The 23,343-nt window shown below is 40.7% G+C and overlaps 2 protein-coding genes across 9 annotated transcripts in view; one reads left to right on the top strand and one right to left on the bottom strand.

Annotated features, from left to right (window-relative positions):
* The window catches only part of ORC3 (origin recognition complex subunit 3), a 38,663-nt gene extending 37,426 nt beyond the window's left edge, over positions 1-1,237 (bottom strand). For all 4 annotated transcript variants that reach the window (XM_032105009.1, XM_032105011.1, XM_032105010.1 and 1 more), the window contains exon 1: positions 1,130-1,237. In XM_032105009.1, the coding sequence (XP_031960900.1) occupies positions 1,130-1,153 (24 nt within the window). In that variant the 5' untranslated portion in view covers positions 1,154-1,237. The remainder of the gene's footprint in view (positions 1-1,129) is intronic.
* A 140-nt stretch (positions 1,238-1,377) lies between these two features.
* Positions 1,378-23,343, top strand: part of RARS2 (arginyl-tRNA synthetase 2, mitochondrial) — a 31,569-nt gene continuing 9,603 nt past the window's right edge. For 2 of the 5 annotated variants that reach the window (XR_004239449.1, XM_032105018.1), the window contains exons 1-12: positions 1,378-1,480; positions 2,156-2,229; positions 2,831-2,936; positions 6,246-6,329; positions 7,658-7,755; positions 8,882-8,937; positions 10,468-10,551; positions 14,021-14,097; positions 15,594-15,749; positions 17,209-17,315; positions 17,909-18,004; positions 20,003-20,063. Coding sequence is in view for 4 of the 5 variants with exons in the window: in XM_032105018.1 (XP_031960909.1) it covers positions 1,442-1,480; positions 2,156-2,229; positions 2,831-2,936; positions 6,246-6,329; positions 7,658-7,755; positions 8,882-8,937; positions 10,468-10,551; positions 14,021-14,097; positions 15,594-15,749; positions 17,209-17,315; positions 17,909-18,004; positions 20,003-20,063 (1,038 nt within the window). In the remaining variant the exon portion in view is untranslated. Of the gene's footprint in view, positions 1,481-1,679; positions 1,794-2,155; positions 2,230-2,830; positions 2,937-6,245; positions 6,330-7,657; positions 7,756-8,881; positions 8,938-10,467; positions 10,552-14,020; positions 14,098-15,593; positions 15,750-17,208; positions 17,316-17,908; positions 18,005-20,002; positions 20,064-23,343 lie in introns of those variants that run through there. The other 3 variants (XM_032105021.1, XM_032105019.1, XM_032105020.1) reach the window with 3 other exon arrangements.

Below are 23,343 nucleotides of genomic sequence, written 5' to 3'. Positions count from 1 at the left end.
AGAAGAATGTATGCTTAATCAAACCAAACACAAATACTGCTCAATGCTTTACAAGCATTGGCTTTTCCACACCACTGAACATAGCTGAGACCAGAACATAAAACTGCAAAGAAGTATTACATGTAAGATGTGGGAGGAAAGGTAAGGGGACATGATTCACTGCAAAACTATCAGGTAACAGCCATTGTCAAAAGTGAAATCCAGCTGTTTCGGGATTAAGTTTTAAGTTTGGTTGGAAGCACTTTACTCCTGGAAGTAATAAACTGCACAGTGCCTTCCACACCAAAGGATGCAGCTGCACATCACAACTCAGTGAAAAACAATAGAAGGGGCAGGAGTTTTCCTCTGATGATAAAACACACGCTGTGAACCACTGCTGTTGGTCACTGTACGATCAAGTAAGAAGTTAAATGTTTCAATCCAACACTTCAAGTCTCACTGTGCATTGACGCTCTGATGAATGCACTATCCCTACAGCCAGCTCTGAACACAGCCCATATAAAAGCTTTCAATTCGGAAATATCAAAGCAATAACAAATATTTAACATTACGTGTGGGAGACAGCATATTTATTTCCATTTCTTTGTTTAATTAGACTTGGTGGAGTGGAAGCAATGAGTGTGGCAGCAAGCGATAGCACCAGACTTCGGCTGGAAGTGACAAAACCTACAGCCACAACACCCCTGGCTCTGTTCTGGGTGAGCTTTACTCCAAGTAGGAATGGGTTTTGTTGTGCCAGGAAGGCAGCGGGCAGGTGACACTGCAGCGTCACTCAACACCCATGGTGTGACCCCAGGACTGCCCTGTGCAGAGATAAGGGCTGGACTCCACGGTCATTGTGGGTCTCTTCCAGGAGACTCCATGATTCTGTGGGACTGCAGTGAGGACAAAGAGCGCCTTGGGCAAACCGAGTCCGGGCATGGACGCAGAGCCAGCAAGGCTTTGGGAAAGGGCGGGCAGCGGAACAGGACAACCGGGAGTCTGGGCACCAGGGAGGAGGGAAAAGCAGCAGCTGGAGGAGACGGGAAGAGGAGCAGGCACAGGGCGCGGCGGGCAGTGCCGCGGGTCCAGCTCCCGCACAGGCCGCGCTGTTCCCTGGGGAGCCCCCTCCCTCTCGCCCGCTCCTCACCTTGGATACGGAGCACGTGCTCATGTCGCCCCGCGCCCGCCGGTACCGGAGAGGAGCAGCAACCGCGCACGCGCGCTCCCGCCGCGCCGCCCGCCTCCCCGCGCGTCCCCGTGCCGCTGCCCCCCCACCCTCTCCCTGAGCAGTGGTGCAGCCTTCTCTGCGCGATTCCTCCGCTCCTAGGACAACCAATGGCCTCCTCCTCCCCCTGTAACCTGAGAGTGGTACGGCCCAGCCCGCCCCTGGGCGGGCGGAAAGGAGCGGGGGCGGGGGGGGTAAGGGTCGGCCGTGGAGCTTCCGCTGGGCGGTGCGGCCATGGCAGCAGGTTCCTTCCGGAGGAGTATTGCTTCCCAGGTACGCACCGCTCCTTCCCGCGGCTGGCGCGGAGCGGGAGTGCACCCTGAGCCAGACGTCCCTTCCGTGCCCTCACAACGGGTCCCCCCTACGCGGGCGTCTCACAGTGGGCGCGACCCGCAGCCGCGGGCTGGGCGCGCGCTTCCCCGCCCCGCCCCACTCCGCCCGTCCCTGGGGCGCGCGCTGGGGTTCTCGCTGGGGTCGGGGGGAGCTGAGGGAGGTGTAGCGACTATCCCTGGAAGTGTCCCAGGCCAGGGCGGATGGGGCTCTGAGCAACCCGGCCTGGGGTGGAAGGTGACCCTCCACATGGCAGGTTGGAACGAGAGGATGTGTAAAGTGCCTGCCAATCCAAACAGTTCTGACATTCCATGGCGAGTTCAGTCCATAATGGCACGCGAGGGTTCGATGGGATCCTTCGTGGGGAAAAAAACCCCCCAACCCTCTGTGGTGTTTCCCCTTGCCTTTTTTCTAAGGGTCCTTTAACATCTCTTAGGCTAGTATTTTATTGTATTGTTCATAATAGTTATGAAGGTTTTGTGCTTTTTTTACCTGGGCTGAAATTAGATTTCTGATATAAAGGATGCATCCCCTGTGGGTATTTAAACAGGGAGCCGTATTTTTCATTGGATTTTTGTCGTTTTGCTTAAGCCAATTTTTTCTTTATTTTCAATTTAGCTTTCAAAAGTTTTGGATCTGCCACCAGAGAATTTAATAAAGTCCATATCTGCAGTTCCTGTGTCCAAAAAACGGTAGTTGTTTACATTTTATCTTACAATGTTGGTCATGTTTTGTTATTTCATGTCATACCTATTACTGCAAATGCTTAACAGAACTATGGGGGAAAAATACACCAAAAAAGCCCAAACCTTTTATACCAATCTAATTATAAGATAGTTCAATCGAATTAAATCCCTGTATTTATTCAAGCAAGTTCAAATTAAATATATTTGCTTACAAGCCTGTGCAAATTATAGGCAGTGCATGGATGGCAAATGCTTCAGCATTGATGACCTGAATGTGAAACTGCTTAGAGCCAATGTAGAAATTATAAAGGATTTTTTTTCAGTCTTGTGCTCAAGAGTTGCAATAACGTTAGCAAGTAAACTTTGCTTATTCATGAGCATAGTTTTTGTTTATTCGGAGATGGTGTTCTCACCATATCTACTTTTTGATTGTATTAGAGCAAAGGTGATATTTGGCCTTCTTGTCCAGCTTTCTAAATGTACTGAATCTCCAGATATCTGTGGGTTATGCTTACAGCTGTCATATGCAGAGTCAGCTTGGATCTGCCAAATCTCCCCAGCATTTCACCAAGGTTTTTTCCTGATTTTCATATGTTCTTTTTTTCAGGCATGTTGCTGACTTCCAGCTTTCCATTGCTTCTGTAATAGAAAACAGTTCTAGTAATTGCTTAGCACAAGACCTGCATCTTCAAGCTCAGCAGCTTGTTGAAAGGGTATGCTAATGATTTCATTATATATTTATGCAATAATGAACTTACAGACTAGAGGTGTAAGGGGCATCATAAGGTAAAAAGTATTATTTTCTTCAAGCATCTGTTTGGGTCAAAGTAGTTTGATGACTGTACTTTCTGTAATTGTACACAGAATTCTTCACAGGGAATTGGAGTGATGCCATGATGATTTTTTGCCTTTTCTTTTATACCCCTGTTATACCTTTTTACAACTTCTGTATTCTTAGTGCTTTTTGCCTACATTCTTGGACTTGTTTGTTCAGCTAGGAGACTAAACATTTTAGAAGCTTCATAGGTAGGGGTTAGTGTGCCCCAAATCCCAAGGTCCTCTCCAGAGCACATTCTGTAAAGTAAGATAGAACCATCCAGGGGAAGGCTCCTTGGGGAGGGGGGCTCATTCAAGCCTCTCATTGGGGAATTTTTGATAGATATGCTAATTAGTAAGACCTATAATGTTATACCAGATCTTTTGGGGGTGTGCATTGTGGTGTGCATTTCGGTGCATTCGACCTGGATGTAGTGCACCTAAGGATCCTTAAAATAAATACCAAGGTAAAATCCCTTTTTCCTTTCTAACCGTGTTTGACTCTTGATTTTAAGATGAGGAAAAGGCATCAGGAGAAGCAGCTTTGGTTAAGGTTCTTGTGAAATTGTTGTCTTCAAACAGTTTGAGGTGAATAGTACTGGTGAAGTTCGGTGGGTATCTGAAGGGTGTACCATGGTCTGTGCTGTTGTCCAGCACTTGAGGAAGAAATTGAGTGAGTGATGGCTTGGAAAACCAAAGACTGTGAAACCTACCTCTGGAAAGGCAATGGATAAAGTTAGCCCGTGGGACAAACAGGCCAAACTTTCAAATCCATAACTGCTTGAAATGGAGTTTTCTTAGAACAGCAGTTTTTTCAGGTGTGTTAGTTTGGGAAATGGCAGTAGCTGAGGTTTTAAGACTAAAAAAAGGACAAAACCATTTGTAATACTGCTGAGAAGCTAAACTATTTCTCATGTCATTCTTCACTGCTGAGGTGTTGAAGTTATCCATATCTTGGACCTGTTCTTCTAGCAAGATAAATATTCTGACTCAGGTGGAAGAAGAACTGCTGATGCACAGATATACAACCAAAAGTTCTGACACAACTTAAAGATGATGTAGAAACATTAAATAATTCAGGTTGGAAAGTACCTCAGGGAGTTATCTGTTCACATATCCTCCTCAGCACAGGTATTTTGGATAAGGTTGCTGAGGACTTTTGAAATCCAGTTAGGTGTTGAAGCCCTTCAAGGATTATACAGCCTCCCTCTCAATCTGTTTCAATGATTGTATCATCACAGTAACAAGTTTGGTTTTTTTTCCTTGTGTGTCATTTTAAACTCAGCTGCTAGTCCCTGTGTTTAGGAAGCTGCAAGTTTCCTCCCTTCTTTATTGTTTGTGGCTCAGTAAATAATCCTGAGCCGTTTAGCCGGACAGCTTTACATGGAAGAGCAATTTTAACAGTAAAGAATAGACCATCAGTATAAGCCCCCAAAATGAATAGACCATGCCAACTAGACAAAGGGAAAAATAAAAAATCAATCCGTAATCTCTTCAGAATGTGTTTTTGTTGGGTGGTGAATATAGGAGATGCATTTAGTTTAACTTGTTTAGACTGGTCATGTCTTCTCCAAAGAAGATAATACTACTGTGTAATAAGCAGTGTATAAACTAGCAAAATATAACCACGTATCAAAAACTAGCAGAGACAGAAAAATGCAGGCAGTTACCAGTTTTTGTCGTGATAAACAGCTGATGGAGTGCCTCAGGGTTCAACAGAATGTTCTTAGTGACTTCTGAGGAAATGGGTCACAATATTTGAAATACAGATATTTAGGCTAGGCAAAAAAAATTGGAAGTTTTTCCAGTTGACTAAAATAGCCTAAATGGTAGAGCAGTGAGACAATAACTGAAGCAATATGCTCTGAAGTACTGAAAATAGTCAGAAAGGTCAGAAGGGTCTTGTTTCCATGGGTTTTTGATTTCATCTGGCTGTCTGATTCTTGTTTCATTTTTGTACTGTTAGTTCTTTGTGGAGGGCACATTGTGTTGGGTTTTTTAGTGCTTCTGTACTGCACAGTGGCATCCTACTCCAAGCCTTGGGCATGGGGACATCTGGTTACTGAAGGGCCACAGGGCACTTGGAAAAGAAGTTGTTAAAGTTGTGGAGAGGACAAATGAGCACTCATATTAAAGAGAGATAAAAGCTAATGACAAATAACAGATTATGTAGAAAAACCTTTATCAGAACAAATGTTATGGAGAAAGTCCAGTGGGTATTTCTATTTTTTCTCTGCCCCATAAGTACAAAGGACCATTTGTAAAACAGTAAGGTAAGAAATTGAGTGTCAACACAATAAATGCTTTTTTCCTGTAGCTTGTCAGTTAGCATTGGAATTTGTTGTCAGCAGAGCTTGTGAAAATGAAGGAATTTCAAAGCTAGCTGTGATTTCTCCTGGTTAAGTCACTGTTTTAAGCTGGAGACCTAGCATGGGGGTACAATTTCCTCTTCATGGTGATGTGCTTCAGTAGGAATGTATAGCTTGCCTCTCTCAAAGATATTAACTGAGTGATAAGGTGATTGTGTCATAATTTTATATACTTTCCCTCCCTCTTTTTCCTTTTTTTAGACAATTTCTTGACTATGAAAGACAGCTAGTTTAATAAGAAACTCTCAATGCTGACAGGTTGAGATCCAATGTTCTCAACAGGAAGAGACCCAAATTTGTGTTGACATTAGGTGTTGGTTGGCCAAATATTCCTTATGGGTTCAGAATTTTCAAGACATGTGCCTTATGGAAATTGTAAATGAACTTTTTAATCAATTGGCCTTTCATATCTTTATTTTGTGACACTGGGTATTGCAGAATGTTGTCACTAAACTTTTTTTTTTTTTTTTTTGTTAACTGCTGGCAGCCACCATGTAAGTTGTCAAATGTATCTCAGCTTTTGTCTGTACAAAGAGTTCAGCTACTGTTCCCAATCAAAAGAAAATGCAGACTGTGCACAGGAAGGGTCTGAAGTGGAACATATGTGTGACATTTCAAGCTGAGTTGTATTCAGAGCTTATTAAGCATGTATGGGAAATAATAAAATCATCCCTTTTCTGACAGCATTGATGAAATGATCCATTTGTGATTGCTTCAAACCAATAAATCACATTTAATGTTTACAGGGGATTAAATGAATATTTACAGTGGATTGAATTACAGTTTTCCAGTTTACCTGTTTTCGTTTACAGTTTCTGTTTTGTTTTATTCTCTTAGCTAAAATGTGATTCAGTAGTGAGTGAAATCAGCGCTGGTCCAGGAACAGTGAATTTTACAATAAACAGGGAATTATTAGCAAAGGTGAGTAGTGTCTTTCAAGTGCTTTAATGTAAAAATAAATTTCTCAGTATAAAACTATAGAATACCTATTATTGTCTTAGGAAGGTATTTTCTATGTAAAACTGTCTTTCACAAGTTTTCCCTGAGGATCCCTGTTGCTGGTTTGCTATGTGGGCCTAGAATTTGGAATGAGGCTGAAGAAAGTTTCTTATTGTGAGGAAACAATGCATCCAATGTTCACTGATAATCATAACTCTTCTATTTTCCTCTCTCTCTGTGCTTTAAAAGGCAGGCTTGGTTACATCTACTTTGAGTGCTTACAGTATACAGCTCAAAAGTTTTGATCTTGTAAATACTCTTGGTTTTACCTGAAGTAGAAGTATTTGATAGCAGATCCTTCATTACACACTTGACTGGAAAAAAAAAAAAAAATCAAGGGGGAAAAAACCCAAAGGGAAGATATATTCCTCAATATCCTGACTGAAGTATACATATACATTGTAACCGAGTCAATGGCTATTAGAGAATAGATCTATAAGTAATTTTTGTATGTGTGTCTAGCTTGCCTTCTTAGGTGTCATAGTAAGAACAGAATTAAAGGGTTTTTTACAGATGCTGTTCCTTAAAAAAAAAAAAATCAATAGCTGTTACAGAAAAATTTTAAAGTGCTTTTTTGAGTGGGAAAAATAAGAAAAATTTCCACTGAATGAAGTGAGATTTCCACTTTATTTCAGTTTGTTAAAGGCTTCTGTTATCTTCAGGAAACTTGTCCAGTGCATACAGCTTTGTGGATTAGGTCTGTAGAGCATTGGCCTGTGTGATCTTACATGTTTCAGTTTATGTAGGGACTGACTTGGTGCTGTGAACACATTACTGACAATACTCACACAAACTGTCTTGAGGAATTTTTTAAGTCATTTTACACAGTCTCCAGACTTGCAAAGTAGACACATTTTAGTACAGATCATTCATAGTGGCCTTACAGACTTGCAGATGGGAGAGAGAAAGAAGGGGTGTTTGGACACATGGGAATTGAAGAGTTGGCTTTCTTTGGCGCTGAAAAAGTAGAAGGTTTCCACAAAATTCAGCCTTTATTTTCACCAAAATTCTGCCTACAATTTCTCTTAAATTTTTTACTTGATCAGATACAGCTTTCAAAAGTTGGTGGCATTTTCATCTGTGTATGAGACCTTGTTTGCTTGGCAAACCAGCAATCTGATTACTAATGTGAGTAAAGGATGTGGGATCAGTCTCCTTTGTGGCTGGTAAACAGTTTTCTTGGTGATACTTTCTGTTGATGAAACTTTTTTGTGTGTGTTTTTGTTTTTTTCCAACTGTGCTTTATTTAGACCGTGCTGCAGCAGGTGTGGAAAGATGGCTCAGAGTATGGAGTAAAAAGTGAACTTTTCTCTACAGTTCCCAGACAAAAGGCAGTGATTGAGTTCAGGTAAGCCCATTTGAGGGGTCCTTTGAGGTAATTGCCTTGTCTGCTGATTGATATTTTCCGGTTGACATTCATTGCTGTAAAGTGTCATGCCTGTGATGTTAAACCATATTTTTACAGGATTATATTAAGCTGTATTTGACACTGATATATTCACCAAGTAGAATATAAATTATATTCGGGGATTTGAGGCTTTTTCCCAAAACATGCTTGTGGTATTTAAGGAGCTTGTGCCTTACACTGCCCTCCATTAAGAATATTGTCATTTAATGCCTAATAGCATTCAGTTTTTAAGAAAGCATCTTTTTATTTTGTTATGAAGCAACAAAATCTGAATTTCCAGCCACTAATCCATTTCTTTTTTCACCTTAATACCTTCCTCCCTGACTTGTTAAAGCAGACAGGCATTTGTCTGGCTAAATCTTGTTAATTGCCGCCCCCTAAATTTTTTTCCAGTGCAATTTTGTTGACTGTCACCTACTCATGGAATGAAAAGTGGCTGACTCAGATTTTTTTATGGTTAAATATTTTTGTTTAGTAATATTCCCTCTACAGGCTTCCATAGTCACAGAAAGTAAGAACTTGGCTTTAATTTGGAGGTTGAATTTTCATAGCTGAACTTTCTTTTTTTTAATCTGGGCAAACAGTTGTGTAGAGAGTTGGATTTTGTTGGTTTTTTTTTTCATTGTGGGGGTGGGCATTGCTGGAAAGATTTAATTTTGCTTACTGATCCTTGTACACAAGGTCTCTCATCCTGGTATCAGATTTATCTCTAATAAAGACAAGAGGAGAATGATCCATATGTCCTAAACATGTAAAAAAGGGAGGAGATATTTTCGGTTCTTTCTCACTAGCACAGCTGGGCTTTGGTTAGATTTTTTTGTTGTTGTTGGGTTGGTTTGTGGGGTGGTTTAACCACAACCCTGTCTGTTATCTGATACTGGAGGGAAAGCTGGTTGGATAGGAAAACTTGCTGTCTAGGACAGAAGCTAATCAGGGAATCTTATGGGAAGATTGAAAATGGAGGTTTTATTTCAGCTCTGCTAGATGCATGAGTTGAATTCTTTTAACTTGGTGATCTGGCAGTTTTGTACAGTGAACAAACATTATTTGTAAAAATCTGTTACAGCTCCCCTAATATTGCCAAAAAGTTTCACATAGGACATCTGCGTTCCACCATAGTAGGTGAGTGTGCATTTCACTGTCTCCTGGGAGGGCTGCTTTGTCTGCCTGCTTCCCTTGACAGGAGAGCACTGCTAGCATTTCACTGCTTGGGTGTGAGTGGCTGTGTCAGGCTCAACTTGCTAATTAAAACCCTTCTGCTCATTATGCAGTGAAGAAAAGAACATGGTGTGTTGCTGGCAGATTTATTAAGTCACACATAATATAGTTTTATGACTGTGAATATTAAATGAAGTAGTTAAAAATTGGTCTTCAAAGACACCCAAGGCAGTTTTCATTGAGGTGTTATGAGAGTCCTTTGAAATTTAAATTCTCAATTTGCACTGGACTGCAGAGCAGTTCAGATGGTTATGTCTTGGTGGCTGTCCTGCAGAAAGCTTGCTTTTATATGCTAATTACTTTATGCCAGTGTTACTGACACAGTTGCTGTAATTTCTAATAGAATAATTAATAAATTTCTTGTGCAGTGCTCTAATGGTAAGTGGAAAACTTTACTTCTCCCTCATTTCCTGATCTCACAATAAAAACTAGTAGGTTATAGCAGAAGATCCTACAAAATCTCTGTATCTAATAATGTATTAGTTTTTAATTACACTTAATGCATCATGTATAGTTATTAATTGCATAAAGTAATTGCCTCTTCTATGGACAGATAGTTGAGTGAAATGACATATCTTGAGCTTTTTTTATGTTCCATTTCTGGATCCTTCGTTACAAAAGAAAACCACTTTCAAAAATAGTTCTGTAGATCTATGTTTGTCCCAGAGTAAGAGAATTAATTAACTACAGAGAATGGAATTGAAAGTAACTGCAAGCTGTAATCTGGTGTTGTAACAGCAGCAGAAGAGAGAGCTTTCTGCATCCTTTACAACAGTATTGTAATTAAAAGGTACCCTTGAAGCACAGGAAAGTAGAGGAAGGGATGTGGGTATTTCTACTGTGTAAATTCTAAGGCTATAACTAAGCTCAGGAAAGAGATGAAGGGTTTTTGTTGTAAAAGCAGTTGAAAGTAAGAAGTCCTTATATGATATGACAAGTTTGGAGCATAGTGTGTTAACTGTAGAACTCAGAAGTGCTCCAACAGCCTACAGAGATTCAGGACTTGATGTTCTCTTTTTGGCATCACAGTTAACAGCAGTTCGTGAATTTTGAGTGCTTGCCTAACCTGGTATGAGGTTGCCTGACTGTGATGGAATTGCGTATAATGCCACATATTTGTGAGAATACAAGAAGACTTTAAAAGGTTTTTCATGATCTTATACTTTGCAGTACATACACCTGTGTGCGTTTTTATACCTGTTGTGTGAGATACTTTGTTGCACAGTTCAGATGCCCAGCCTTTCTGTTCCTGCTCAGAAAGGAACTTGCTTGTTACTGCTACTGCTGTTTTCGGTTGTCAGGTATTTTAGCAAATTCTATGGAGTATTTTCCTCTTCATTTTGAATACTGATCATACAAAACCAGAAAACTGTTCTATAGAGATGAGAGACTACCTACTACTGAAGAATAATACCATTTTTGTTTCATTACCAGGGAATTTTATAGCAAATCTCAAAGTTGCACTGGGACATGAAGTAGTAAGAATAAATTACCTTGGTGATTGGGGCATGCAGTTTGGTACGTTTCAATATTTTTTTACTCTGTGCCCTTTTCTACTGTATGATATGATCTAGGTTTCCAGCTTCAGTTTTTGTAGGCCCGTTGGATTCACTCTGCACTCATAAGGAATGATATCTTGTTTCCATGGATGTAATGTATAGTTCATCTCCTTAAAAAATTCTGAAGAAAACAATCCAGACTGATCCATCAGCAGTTTGACCTGTACTGATGTACAAGACAGGACCAAATTTATCCAACTGTCCTTCTGTCCCTCAGTAGCTCCTCTCTCAGATTAAACGTGTAGTTTGGGGGTTATATGTTGTGGTTTGGGGTTTGGTTTTTTCATTTGGGCTTGGAGTTTTTTTCTTTGGTTGCTTGGTTTTGAGGGTTTTGTGGTTGTTGTTCCTTTTCTCATTATTCATAGAGCATAATTAATTTCCGCAACAACCACATTTTGGCATGTTGGGGCCCATAGAGTTTGTATCTTTAGAGATACCCCTGCACTTTCCCCAAAATACTGTTTCCCCCTAAAATGTAGCAAAAGAGAGGTGTGTAGGTGGAGAATGTGCAAGTGAATAGGGCCTGGAAGACTATCAGTCCTGTGTGCACACACATAGACACCCCTACCTCTTCTGAAATGTCCATTAGATCAGTAGAGACTGAAAAGTCCTCTCAAGTGTAGCCTGAGGATGCATGGCTTGGTATTTATTCCCTGACCAGAGATCATTTATGTCCCATTGCTGGATCTGTAGCTATCCTTCTGTTATGGCAGCTGACCCATCCATAGCATTCACAACTTTGTTGACTTCTGTTGTTAATCTTGCATTAGAAATTGATCTATATTCTCTTCTACTTTTCCAATTTCCCCCAAAAAGCTGGTTTTGGAATATTTTTAGGCATTAAAAAAAAGGCAGTCATGCCCACTTCCTCATTCTTGAAAGCTGGTACACCTCTGTAAACTATAAAAATCCCCACCACTTTGGCAGTAGGCTCTGGAAACCATCCATTTATTGATGTTTAAATGGCAAACACAAAGTGCAGTGTCTGTTAAATGGTCACTTTTGTTTATTCCAGCCCTTATGCTGCCTCCTCAAGTTTCAATGGTACTGCTGTTTATGGGGACATCAAGGAATCAATTTTATGAAGAGAATTGGGTTAAAAATTGAATGTAAATACCCTACTTTCACTCCATTTTTATATTCAGATTTGTAAGTGTAGAAAACTAAAATATGTTCAGTTCTGTAGGAACCCAGAGTGCCGAGAATATTTCTATTCTACCTCTTGTCCTTCTAGACTAAATTCCTGGATTTTAGACAGTGCAGTATAACATTCTCAGGACTGTGAGAGCGGTAATAGAATGCTCCTTATTAAATTATTTCCCCTGCAGCTTGTCTTTCCTGATCCTGTTTCTGATGAAACAGTAGCTTATAGCACAGCTTTGCTTCACTTATGATTTGTTTCATAAGAACTGAATACAGAATGAGTTCACCAAAAATTTGGTAAATTTCATCATTGCATATTTCATTCATTTTTGCCCCTTAGACATAATTTTATCACTGCACTATTGTATAATGAATGTGGCAGTGACAGTTAAGCAGTGAAATGCTATGTGGATAAAAGGCTTCTCAGCTGACCTCATTCAGTCTGCCTTTGAAGATACTAAATAGCACTCTGAAGTCCGAATATCAGGAGTTTTATGTATTTTAATAAAAAGGTTCCTGAAGGTATGAGATCACAATACCTGTTATTTACATGTGTGCCATTTGTGCAGCACACAGCTCTTACAATCATGCTTTTGACCTAGTAGTTCCAACTATTTCTTTCAAAGTAGGTACTCCCCTCTCTATTTGGGCTGGCTCAGCTCAAATATATGGCAGGTATTATAACAAATAATACTCAGGCTTCGCAGAATTATAGCATAGCAATGTTATTGTAAGGGTCCTTTCTCAGAAGCAGTGCTGTAATTAACGATCTGTCAGCTGGTTTTACAACTGCTGTTGTCAGAAGCTTTAAAATATAATAATTGAAAACATATTTTCCTGAAACATAGCAAAGAAGCCCTCAGCCTTTAGGCAGTTTTGGGGCAGGTTTCTTAAGGTAACAATGCTTATGCAGTCACACTATCTGTCCATCTGTCTTCCTGTCACTCTGCTCCTAATAAATTTTGAATGCTTTGGGCAACTTTAGCCAGATCTGACAAAGAAAGATATCTCCGAGAGAGTGAATTTCTTTTGGAATTAATGGCAGTTGGCAGTTGAGTAAGGGTAGAAATACAATGTATTAACCTCTGAGAGAGAACGTTAACTGTTGTGTTTAACTTGCTGGCTAACCAGTCAGCACCTCTAAGTCACAATCAGTCCCAACATGTGCTGCATCTTGCCATTAACCAGTGAGTGTAACAAGGTCTGGGAATAATTTGGGAAAGACAGCAAATGTGTGGAAGGATGTGTTTGGGTTGAATAAAGACTGGCAGCTGTGCTCGAGATTGGAGTGTAAAGTCAACATTGAATAGTGGAATGTTTAGATACACTAATATTTAAAAGAGATCATTAGGAAACCGAGCTCTGATTGCCCATAGAACAAGCTGTCCTTAACTAAACTCCCTGTCAGTTGGATTAGACTAATTTTATTTCCTAAAACCTAACCTGTTCCTCTTCTTTAAGTCTGCCATATCTTCTTCTGTACTCAGTGTTTCTAAGAAGGAAGTTCTTGAGACAGTGCTATTTAGTTGCAGAGAGTTTTCCAAAGGGATACCTGCATACCTTTTCCTACATCGGTCCTGGTCCTTGTCAGCTCAGAGGAATGAACTGACCTTAAAGCCACCCTCAGATAATCTAAGAGACTGACATGTTAATATTGCTACATTACTGACAGAGTTAATGGGGTCTTTTCATTTAGGCAAAAAGATTGGGATTTGGATTTCTTGCCCTTTTGGATAGCTTTTGGAAAGTCCTGAAGCCAAATTGGATGCTCAAAAAAGCTGCATATTCTAAGCAGGCAGCAAAAATTTCCCTTGAAAACATGGCATGAGTGATACGAGGAATTCCACATTGTATCCCAGTTCTTACCGTCCTTGAAATGGTAATACTAATAAGGGAGGAAGCAAAACAAGGAATTTTGAGTATGTTCTGTTGCTGGACAGTTTCCACTGTGTGGCTTCTCATTTACTGCTTGCTGCTGTGTAAAAGATAATTTTCTGTACAAGTCCAGAAACACAAATTCCTTTCGTGAGGAATTGAAAAATCAACATAGTATTTCTGACTATTTTCTAGCTATTATATTTTCCGTGGTTGGGGTGGGGGAGAGGGGGTGTTTTTGCAGTGCAATAATAGGTTATGCTTTTGATTTTTTTTTTTTTTTAGCATACACCCATTATATTGTTTTAAAGTGTAAGGCTTTGGTTACAGTGTTAAGACTAGACTTACAAAAATAACTTCTCAATATACTCTGGTCTGTTGTCTAACTCTGTATCTAATTATTATTCAAGGCTTATTGGGTGTTGGTTTCCAATCCTTTGGCAGCAAAGAAAAACTAAAATCCAGTCCTTTACAACACCTTTTTGAGGTAAGTTCAGAGAAGACCAACTAGATTTGTCTTTCCAGGATTAATAGGGGTTTGGTTGTTGGCATGCTTCATTCAAATATGCCTAATACCATCTGAGTTACTATTTACTTTTTGCTGATCTTTTGGGACTTGTAAGTGATCTTTGTGTGACAGCGGTGCTGGGTGTAACAATGCACATAAGGGATTTATGTACTTTCCTGCACAGATCCAATAACCATGAGGAGAGATGAGCAAAATTTCATGAATGGCTGATGTTCAAGCCCTCGTCCTCTAAAAGAAAGATCTCACATGTTAATGGGGCTTTGTCAGTCAGGGTTCTTGTGTGGCACTGTCAGTGTTTGCTTATCGCAAAGCTGAGCTGTGCTTCACCCTTGGAGCTGGATATGGGAGCTATGGCTGATTCTGGTGTTTAGGCAGCGTGTCACAAACACGACAGTATAAATCTGTCTCCTGGCAAAGGAGCAAACCGTGTTTGAATACTTGGACACGCAACAGCTGAATGCATGTTAGTCAGATTGTTTATGTGGCAGGGTAGCTTCTTCTGAGCTTGCCAGCTTCTTTGACACAGGTAAATTCTATTCCCTTGTTCCCTTGTCCCTGAGCCCTGCGGATTTAAATTGATAGATTTTCAACACTGAGGTGTTCTAGAGTTGTAGGACTGATTGAAAGAGAAAACAAGAAGCAGTCATATTTTTGTGGTTGTGCGTCACTGTGTATTACTTAATTTTTGTTTATAATTTCAGTCCATTCTTAGAATTTAAATTTTTAATACTTGAATTTTGCACTAAAGCTTTAAAATACCAGCTATTGCAGTAGCATGTAGGCTTTATGACCTTAAAAAAATTGTCTTTAAGTGTAAAGAACAGTATTCAGTCAAGACGGAAAAGATTCTAAAACAGTAGTTGTTTGAGACCAAATTAGTTTCTCAGTTATTCGCAGTTTTAAAGTGTTTGTTCAGCTGTATCCCTAGCTATATCAAAGACTGAGATGTGTTTCAAAATGGTGCTTTTTCTGCTGTTGTGTGAAATCAATCTTTCTTATGAATATGAGCTTGTAAAATACTGAGTCTATCAAGGATTTTGCTGCTTCAACTGCTATCTCAACTTTAGGCAGTGCAGTTGCTATAAATGTCAATTTTGTGGTCCTCTGAAGACAAGTCTGTGGTTTAAAAGTCCACGATAGGTTCCCTTTCATGCATAAATTAGTTCTTCCATATTTTGCTGCTGCAGTTGTTTCAAGGTTATGAAGAGGATGATAGTGACAGCAGTAAGGAATTAGGACATTCATCTTCTTTCAGGATAAGCTGAACATTTTCCTATTGGGCTTTGGGCTATTCATTCATTCTTTAAATGGGAAATGTGTTGCTTTAACATGTCTTTAAAATTTTGACATTAAAAATGTCATCTTTAAATGAATTTGTATTGTTCTTGTAGAACTGTTTTTATTGGAGGAGAGGATTATACTACTTCAACATTTTCAGTGTCATTATATTTTAGGTGTATGTGCAGATTAACAAAGCAGCAGAAGATGAAAACACAAAAAAGCTGGCTAAGGATTTCTTTAGAAAACTGGAGGAACATGATGAGCAGACATTGTCAATTTGGAAGCTATTTAGAGACCTCAGTATTGAGGAATACATCCGGATTTACAAGGTACAAATCATCCAAATGTTTGTTCTGTGTTGCTGGTAAAATGGTCTCTGTTTCTCCATTGTTTCATCAATATAATTGACAGTGCACAGCACCTTTTCATCCAGGAAACTGCCAAGCAGTGAACTGACTTGGGATCAGAGATTGCTCTAATGTTATCAATTCATTGCCTTTCCCATAAACTTTAGAATGTTGTGGGGACGCTCTTTCTCAGTATGCCCAGTTAAGCCCCATTCTGCTTGGAAAAAGCACAGTAGTTGATTTCTCATCCAAGCAGGCTGTTACTTTAGTTGCTGACATCCTAGATACGTTTTATCTAATGGTGTCCACGTAACTGGCTTTTAGACTAATTCTCCTTTCTCAGAAGTCCTGAAGTTCAGAGTGTGATGCTAAGCAGCAAGGCAAATCAGTGCTGGATAAATATTGCTCAGTTTTGCTTTATCTTTGAAGTCAGCAACAACCCACCAAATTTAATAGTTTCCATGTAATAAATTTTATTAGAAGATAATTCTGTTTTCACATTTCTGATCTAATGTTATAATGTTGCATATTAAATTGGGTGTAAGAAATTGTAGCAGCAGGAGTTCACTGCTGGTGGAGTTGAGGTAACGTACAGCCATCTGTTGCACACTGTGATCTCATGACTGGAGCCAGTGTCTGCTGTTCCATGGGACATGTTTGTGCCCCTGACGGAAAAATTAATCTTAAAAAATTGGGAAACAGTTTATAATCCAAATAACCTGGCTGTATTTTAACTTCTTCCCTGAAACATATCACTGGAGCCAAGAAAGTACTGTAAGTTAAGATCTCCTGAGCAAGACACTTGATAATTCTTGTGGAAAGCTGACCTCTGAGGGCAAGTAGGTGCTGGGCTGGATCTTGAAGGTCACCCATCATCGATCACATGATGACTGGTACAGCTAGGTCTTTCTCTCCCAATTTCATTCAAACTAAAAAGTATTGAACTGATGACCTGACCAGGTTTGACAGTTAAGGTCATCTTGTCTCTCTTGAGTGTACCCTTAGCCTTCATGATAGTGATTTCTGTATGCTCAGCAATGTTTGTGAGTAGCTTTTACTTTTTAAAATTCCTTTTAGCATCCTTTTAAAATAGGGTTGGTTTCATGTCCAAACCCACTTGTTTCACCTCTGGCACAGCAAGTTAGAAACCTGTCTCAGAATTTGTGTACTAATTGCTCTAACCAGTTTATGCCTGATTTCTCATGAATGTTATATCCAACACTGTATTCAACTCAGGGAGAGATTCATTCTAATGCAGAAATTGATTAAATCAAAATTCAAGCATCCCTTTGTTTTAACAATGAAGTGACATTTACTGGAATAAAATTAAACTTTGCACTGTATCTGATCTGTCACCTATAATCTGACTTAGTCTGAAGAAAAATGATTAGCCTTAATCTTAACGATGTTACCCTTCTTTGATATTCTTGGAACTTATCAGCGTCTAGGAGTGCACTTTGATGAATATTCTGGAGAATCATTTTACCAAGAGAAGGCCCAGGAAGTTCTAAAGATGTTGGAAGATAAAGGACTCCTTCAGAAAACAATGTATGAACTCATGCAGTCTATTGGTTAGCTTATTTAACATCTCAGTTGCACTCAAGATACGATGAGTGAGGTTTGTACATAATCTGAGGGGAAGAGTTTTCTCTAGATGGTTTTGGTAGCTGTTCTGGTAGACCGTCAGGATTTGTGCAGTCACAGCTAAAAATTACATTTTCCTTTTCTGTGACCAGCACAGAAGCCTGGCTGTGACAAACTGGGTACAATGACAATGTTCAACTCCTAATGGTGTTTTAGCCTGTTGATTAGTTGGGTAGCTGCATGTGCCATTTAATGAGCGGAATTGGATGAGACCCTTGCCTTGATGAAAGAGGTGCCTGGCTGAATTGGGGTGGAAGCTGTAATCGTGGAATGCACCAGAATGTGGGCAGGCTGCTCCCTGGCATCAGCAGTGGTGACAGCAAACTTACAAAAAGACTTAAAGGAGACAACCATTCAAAGAAAAAGTATGAGAGTGTCTAGAGGGAGGCCTCCTTGTGGCAAGAGGCCTTTGTTTCGGCTCTGACCTCAGTCTTACCTGAACATACCTGTGTATGTACTAGCTTGCAGTGACATCAGTGTCTTCCCTCAACTTACAGAAAAGGGACAGGAATTGTGGATCTCTCGGAGAAGAAAGACCTCTCAACAGTTTCCACTGTCATGCGCAGTGATGGGACATCTCTTTATATAACAAGGCAAGCCCATCTTTGTTCGTTGCCAGTTATTTTGCCAGGGAACTTGTGAACATGAGCGCATTTGTAACTGATAGCATGGATTTTGAAGCTTTTTATTTCTAGGATGGAACACCTTCGCTAGTAAGTGAAACTAGCAATGTAACTATGGTGGGATGAAAATGGCTCTTAAATACTTTTCCTCCCCTTAAGCAATCTGTTAGTAAATCTCCTCTTCGCATAAATCATAATACTCTCTCCAGCTACTAACTTTGAAAACAAAGCTGGGATCTCTGGATCTAATAAATAGTTGCCAAATGATGAAGGTTTTAGAAAGACCTTTGCTTAAAATATTTATTGACAGTGTGATGCAGAAAAAAATTGCTTGTTCAGCCATGTCTTCATTGACTCAGTGGACCCACCAGCACTGTAACATCAATTTTATTGCTGTTTTCCTGCCATGTCATCAGTATCCTAAAATTCCTCTTGGGTATTTTAATATGGAAGCCTTAACAGTTTCTTTGTGCCAGGAACGTAAATAAATCTAGTGTCTAGCCCTCAAGGTAAACTCTGCACAGCTTTTCAGGGCAAGGGTATTAGAGAGATGCTACAGTCAATCCTGCACATGAGGGAGCTGCTGAATCCTGTAGCCAAATAGAGACAGAGATGCCACAGCTCCATGTCTGCCGGTCAGCCAGGAATAAGGCTGAACCCCTGATCTCAGCAGGCCCATGCACAGGGCCAAAACCACTCAGCACATTGGGCATTTTGTTGCCCTCTGGGTGATCAGGATGAGTATCTATTACTGTGAAGAAATAGGCATATATATATGTATGTGTATAGATACACATGTGTATGTGATATATATTGAGATATATACTTGTATTATGTATGTGATATATATGTTATTTAATAATTTAAGTCATATACATATGTATTGTATGTGCAGTATGTATCCCTCCAGTAGCTGGAGGTCCCTGTGGTCTCTCCAGCAGCTGGCCTGGACCCTCTGATGCCAACAGTACAGACTCCTCTGGGTACCTCATCTTTGAAGGCACACCTGGAGACTTCCCAGGATACTTCACCTACTTGCTTGGCTATTCAGCTTGATATTTGCTGTCAGTCATGCGTGGATGTGTGTGCCCTCACTCCAGCTGTTGGCAGCAGAGATGCCTTGTGACCCTTGGTCAGACTCCATTTGTTATCACTTCATTTTGCTTATGCCCAGTTCCCTCAGTTGCTGGCACCACGGATGCAGGGCCTACATGAGCTGTAGTCCCCAGGTCCAGCTGCTGACACTCCAAACACGCATGCAGACACAGGAGAGAGCCCCCTGACCCCAGGAGAGTTTGAAATGGAGTTTCATGGGCAGAGAGGACAGATTGTGCTGATGAGGTGCAGGGCAGAACTAGGCAAACGTAAAACCAGCAATCAAAGCCACCCATCCCGGTTACCATCTTCTCCTTCTCTTTTCTTGCCTTTGGTTCCTCCCCTAAGCATCCCATAACAAGTCTTGTGCAATTGCAAATGCTCTTCCCTTTCATCCTGCATGTCCCTTAGGAAGTACCCTTCCTCAGCCAGGTGGTCTGGAGGGCTGCTGTGGTGACCCCTGAGGAGGGTTTTAGTCTGGAATACAAGGCTGATGGTTCTCCTGTGACACTCCTCTGTGTGTGTGTGTGTGTGTGAAGGTGAGCTTTGTACTATTTCAGCTGCTGCTGAACACTGGGTTAGTTTTCCAGGGAAGGGTTGTTTTTCTCACATCCCAATAGACAGACAGAGACTGGACTTACTCTGCACCAAAGAACTATTTTCTCAGTTATTTTATTAGGTAGTGGTTTAAAAAAACATTTCAAATGTGTCATCAGCAAAGTATACATATCCTTTTTTATGTGTAAGGCATACATGGATCCTTCTATTCAGGAAGTCCTCTCCCCTCCATAAAAAGCAGATTATTTTTCTAAGAGGCAAATAGTGAGGTATGTTTGAGTGAAAGTCCAAATAGTTTCTCGTTATCTCTTTCAGAGATCTCGCAGCTGCCATAGACAGAATGAACAAGCACAGCTGGGATACCATGATTTATGTGGTAAGTAATTCTAGATTCAGCACACACTTTTGTGCTGACTCTCTCCAGTAACCCAGGGGCCTCTGGCTTGAAATACGACTTTGACACACAGTATTTTTGGCAGTAAAATAGATACCCTTACTGCCCAGCAGCTGTGCCTCTGTGTGGCAGTGTTTCTTGGTTCTGTTTCAGTGCATGACCCCTACAATGGTTGAAAAATGGCTTTAAACTGAAAGAGAGTAGGATTAGATTAGGTATTAGGAAAAAATTCTTCACTGTGAGGGTGCTAAGACATAGGAACAGATTGCCCAGAAAAGCTGCCTCATCCCTGGAGGTGTTCAAGGCCAGGTTGGATGGTGCTCTGAGCAACCTTTTCTAGTGGAAGATGTCCTTTCCCACAGCAGGGGGGTTGGAACAAGATGATCTTTAAGGTCCATTCCAACCCAAGCCTTTCCATGATTTTATGGAAATAAGCTCTGGAGTTATTCTCTATTAAAAAAATTTATTGCAATTAGTTTGAAAGGAACTTTTACTTGATTTGACATATTTTCTGTATAAATGTTGTAATTAATAATTAAACAAACCAGAAAAAGCTGTTAGTGTTATAAAAGGTTTTAAAATGCTAATTTAGATTAATTTTAGACCGTTAATTTCTCAGTCTACTCTGAAGTCCTGATATCTTATCTGAAATGTACATTTTTATGGCTTTGAACAATGCCTTAGTTTCATTATGTAGAAATTGCACATAAAGTACTATTTAATCAATCCAAATGAAGCAGTTGTAGACAGGGAATCTTTTTATATTTATTGGTTTCATTATTTTGTTTTTTAACAATTCTAGCAGTATCAGTAATGGATATGAATAGCAGGACTATCTCCTTACTTGTCTGAAACTGTTTTTTGATCTCATATTAACAAGGAGATATCATGTGATGCTTTTAAATCTTCTTCTTCTCATATTTAGAAAAAAAAATTAATCATGAAAGCCATGTTCTTTTATATGAAGTCCAGAATTAGTAACGTGGAAAAAATCTGTATGTGGTCATGATGTGTTTGGTAATGTCTTTGTACCTACTCTGTACAGCTTTTTCAAAAGTCAATATAATATGACACATAGCAAGATGCAGGGAGGGAGATCAGTAAGCAAAACAGTAAATAGAGAGATAGTTCAAAGTGCAACTTCTAGTTAAACCACATTCCTCCTTTTAGCTTCAGTCTTCAGGAAGTTTCCCATCGCTTACTATTCTTACATGTTGTCATAGAACAGGAACTTTTTGGTTATTTCGGGGGAAAATCGTTTGGTGTCTTGGTTTGAAAGACAGGTGTCTGCCAAGGAAGGCAGGAGTCTCCCTTGAAATGGAAGGAAAAAAAAATTGCAACCCCCTTTCCTCTGAATTATTATAATTTTGAAATTAAGGGGCTTTCAGGCAAAGACATGAAGACTAGGAATAACACTTCTTTACTATTATATATCTATATGTGTGTAACCAGTCAGACAAACAGCAATAACCATGGCAGTGACAGCAAACAATCACAAACCCAGTCCCAGCCTTCTCGGCTGTCGGGCCCTTTCCCCTCGGGTGCAGTTCCGCTCGCAGCCGGCAGGGGCGCTGGCGGCTCCCGGTGAGCAGGGCAGGTGCGATGGTTCCCCCGCGGCTGCAGGGGGCGCTCCGGAGCGAGCTCGGGGAGCACGCGGCACCGGTGCCCTGGGATCCCGGGAAGGGATGGGACAAAGGCTTCACAAACCCCTGGGCAGCTGATCCCGGTGTCCGGCCGGACCCTCGGGAACAGCAGGCTGGAACGGCAGGCTGGAACTGCAGGGACAAGCACAAATCCCGGGTGGCAGACGAGACGTATCGAACTCCAGAGCTGCAGCGGGAACCCCCGGAGGTCTCGGCAGGCAGGGCGTGCGGGGCTACGATATAGTGAAGGCTCAAAGCAGCGACAGGGGCAGGGCAGCCGCAGCCTGGCTCCCAGTGGGGCAGGGAAAGGCGGGCTTGGGATCCCGGGGTTTCTCCGGTAGAAGGAAGGCAGCTGAAAAAGCAGAAGCCTGCTATGCTGACGAATTCCTTCCAGCCTCTCTCTCTGTCCAAATGCCGGGAACTAACTGCCCACCAGCCCAGGTGAAAGAGAGTAGCCAGATGCACCCCTCCTCCTGTGGCCAGGTCTTTCGTTTTTCTTAAGCACCAAGTAATTTGTCCCCCTGGAAACATGTATGGGGAAAATTCTTTAACAGAAAAAGAAAACAGAAGGGAAACTCCTAAAACCCCAACATTTGGTTTTGGCGGCAGTTTTTCTGCCCCTGCTGGCTGGAACAGTGGGGTTCATTGGCATCAAAGGGCAGTCTGGCTGTTAAAATTCAGTGCATTAGATGTTCAGGATGTTTCCTGTCTAGTTCATGTGGGTAGGTAATTATTTGTGTTTATTATACCAGGAGGTAGCAGGGAGCAAGGGAGAAGGAACAGTTAGGAAAAAGAACAGTTGGGGGTCTACTTTGCACAAATCGGGGTGTCAGCTGAATGTTCAGCTCATGGAGTGAGCAAGCATAGGAGCAATAGTCTCGAGCTGACTGCTGCTGTACCTGAACATCAGTCACTATTTAATTCCTTGCCTGGGCCTCCCTGGTCTCCTTCAAGTCCAAAGAGATGCACAGCACATCCAGACTGTGATGTGATTGATTTGTCCATCATAGCCAATGTCTCATTCAAGTTGGAAATGACAGATCAGCCTTGGCCTGTCCTCTCAGCCTTGCTCAGGTTGTATAGTTTTCAGAGGACCTGGTTAGTATTTTTATCATTTCTGACTTTCTGAGGGCTGAGAAAGTGGGTCCTAAAATAGCGAAACAAACTCTTAGGAGACTCTTGTGGGACAGACAACCTGGTGAGGGAACTGCCAGTCTTGCTGAGCTTTGCTGCTTTGTGGCACTGCTTTGTGGTGAGTTAGGACTTTATTCAGTGTTACCAGAGGCAGGAGGACTTAATGGGTTTAAATGAGAATGCTAATGATTTTAGTCTTTAATAATTAAATACAAATGTATTTCAGAATCCTAATCTTGTTACAAGAAAATTATTTAGAGACTCTAGAGTCTTATTTCATAAGATGATCTTATTTTCATCAGATCAACATGTTTAAAAGAACATTAATTTGGTTTACTACTTGTAATGCTGTAAATCAGTGCATTCACCAATTTAGGTTTTAAAACAATCCTACTTATTTCATAAAAAGGCAGTGATATGAGCAAAATATTCAAAACATTTTAAGATGTGGCATATTATTAAAGAAGTACTCAGATTCCATTGAA

The sequence above is a fragment of the Corvus moneduloides genome, chromosome 3 (genome assembly GCF_009650955.1).
Source record: "Corvus moneduloides isolate bCorMon1 chromosome 3, bCorMon1.pri, whole genome shotgun sequence".
Taxonomy (NCBI): Eukaryota; Metazoa; Chordata; class Aves; order Passeriformes; family Corvidae; genus Corvus; species Corvus moneduloides.
This window is presented reverse-complemented; position numbering and strand designations above follow the sequence as displayed.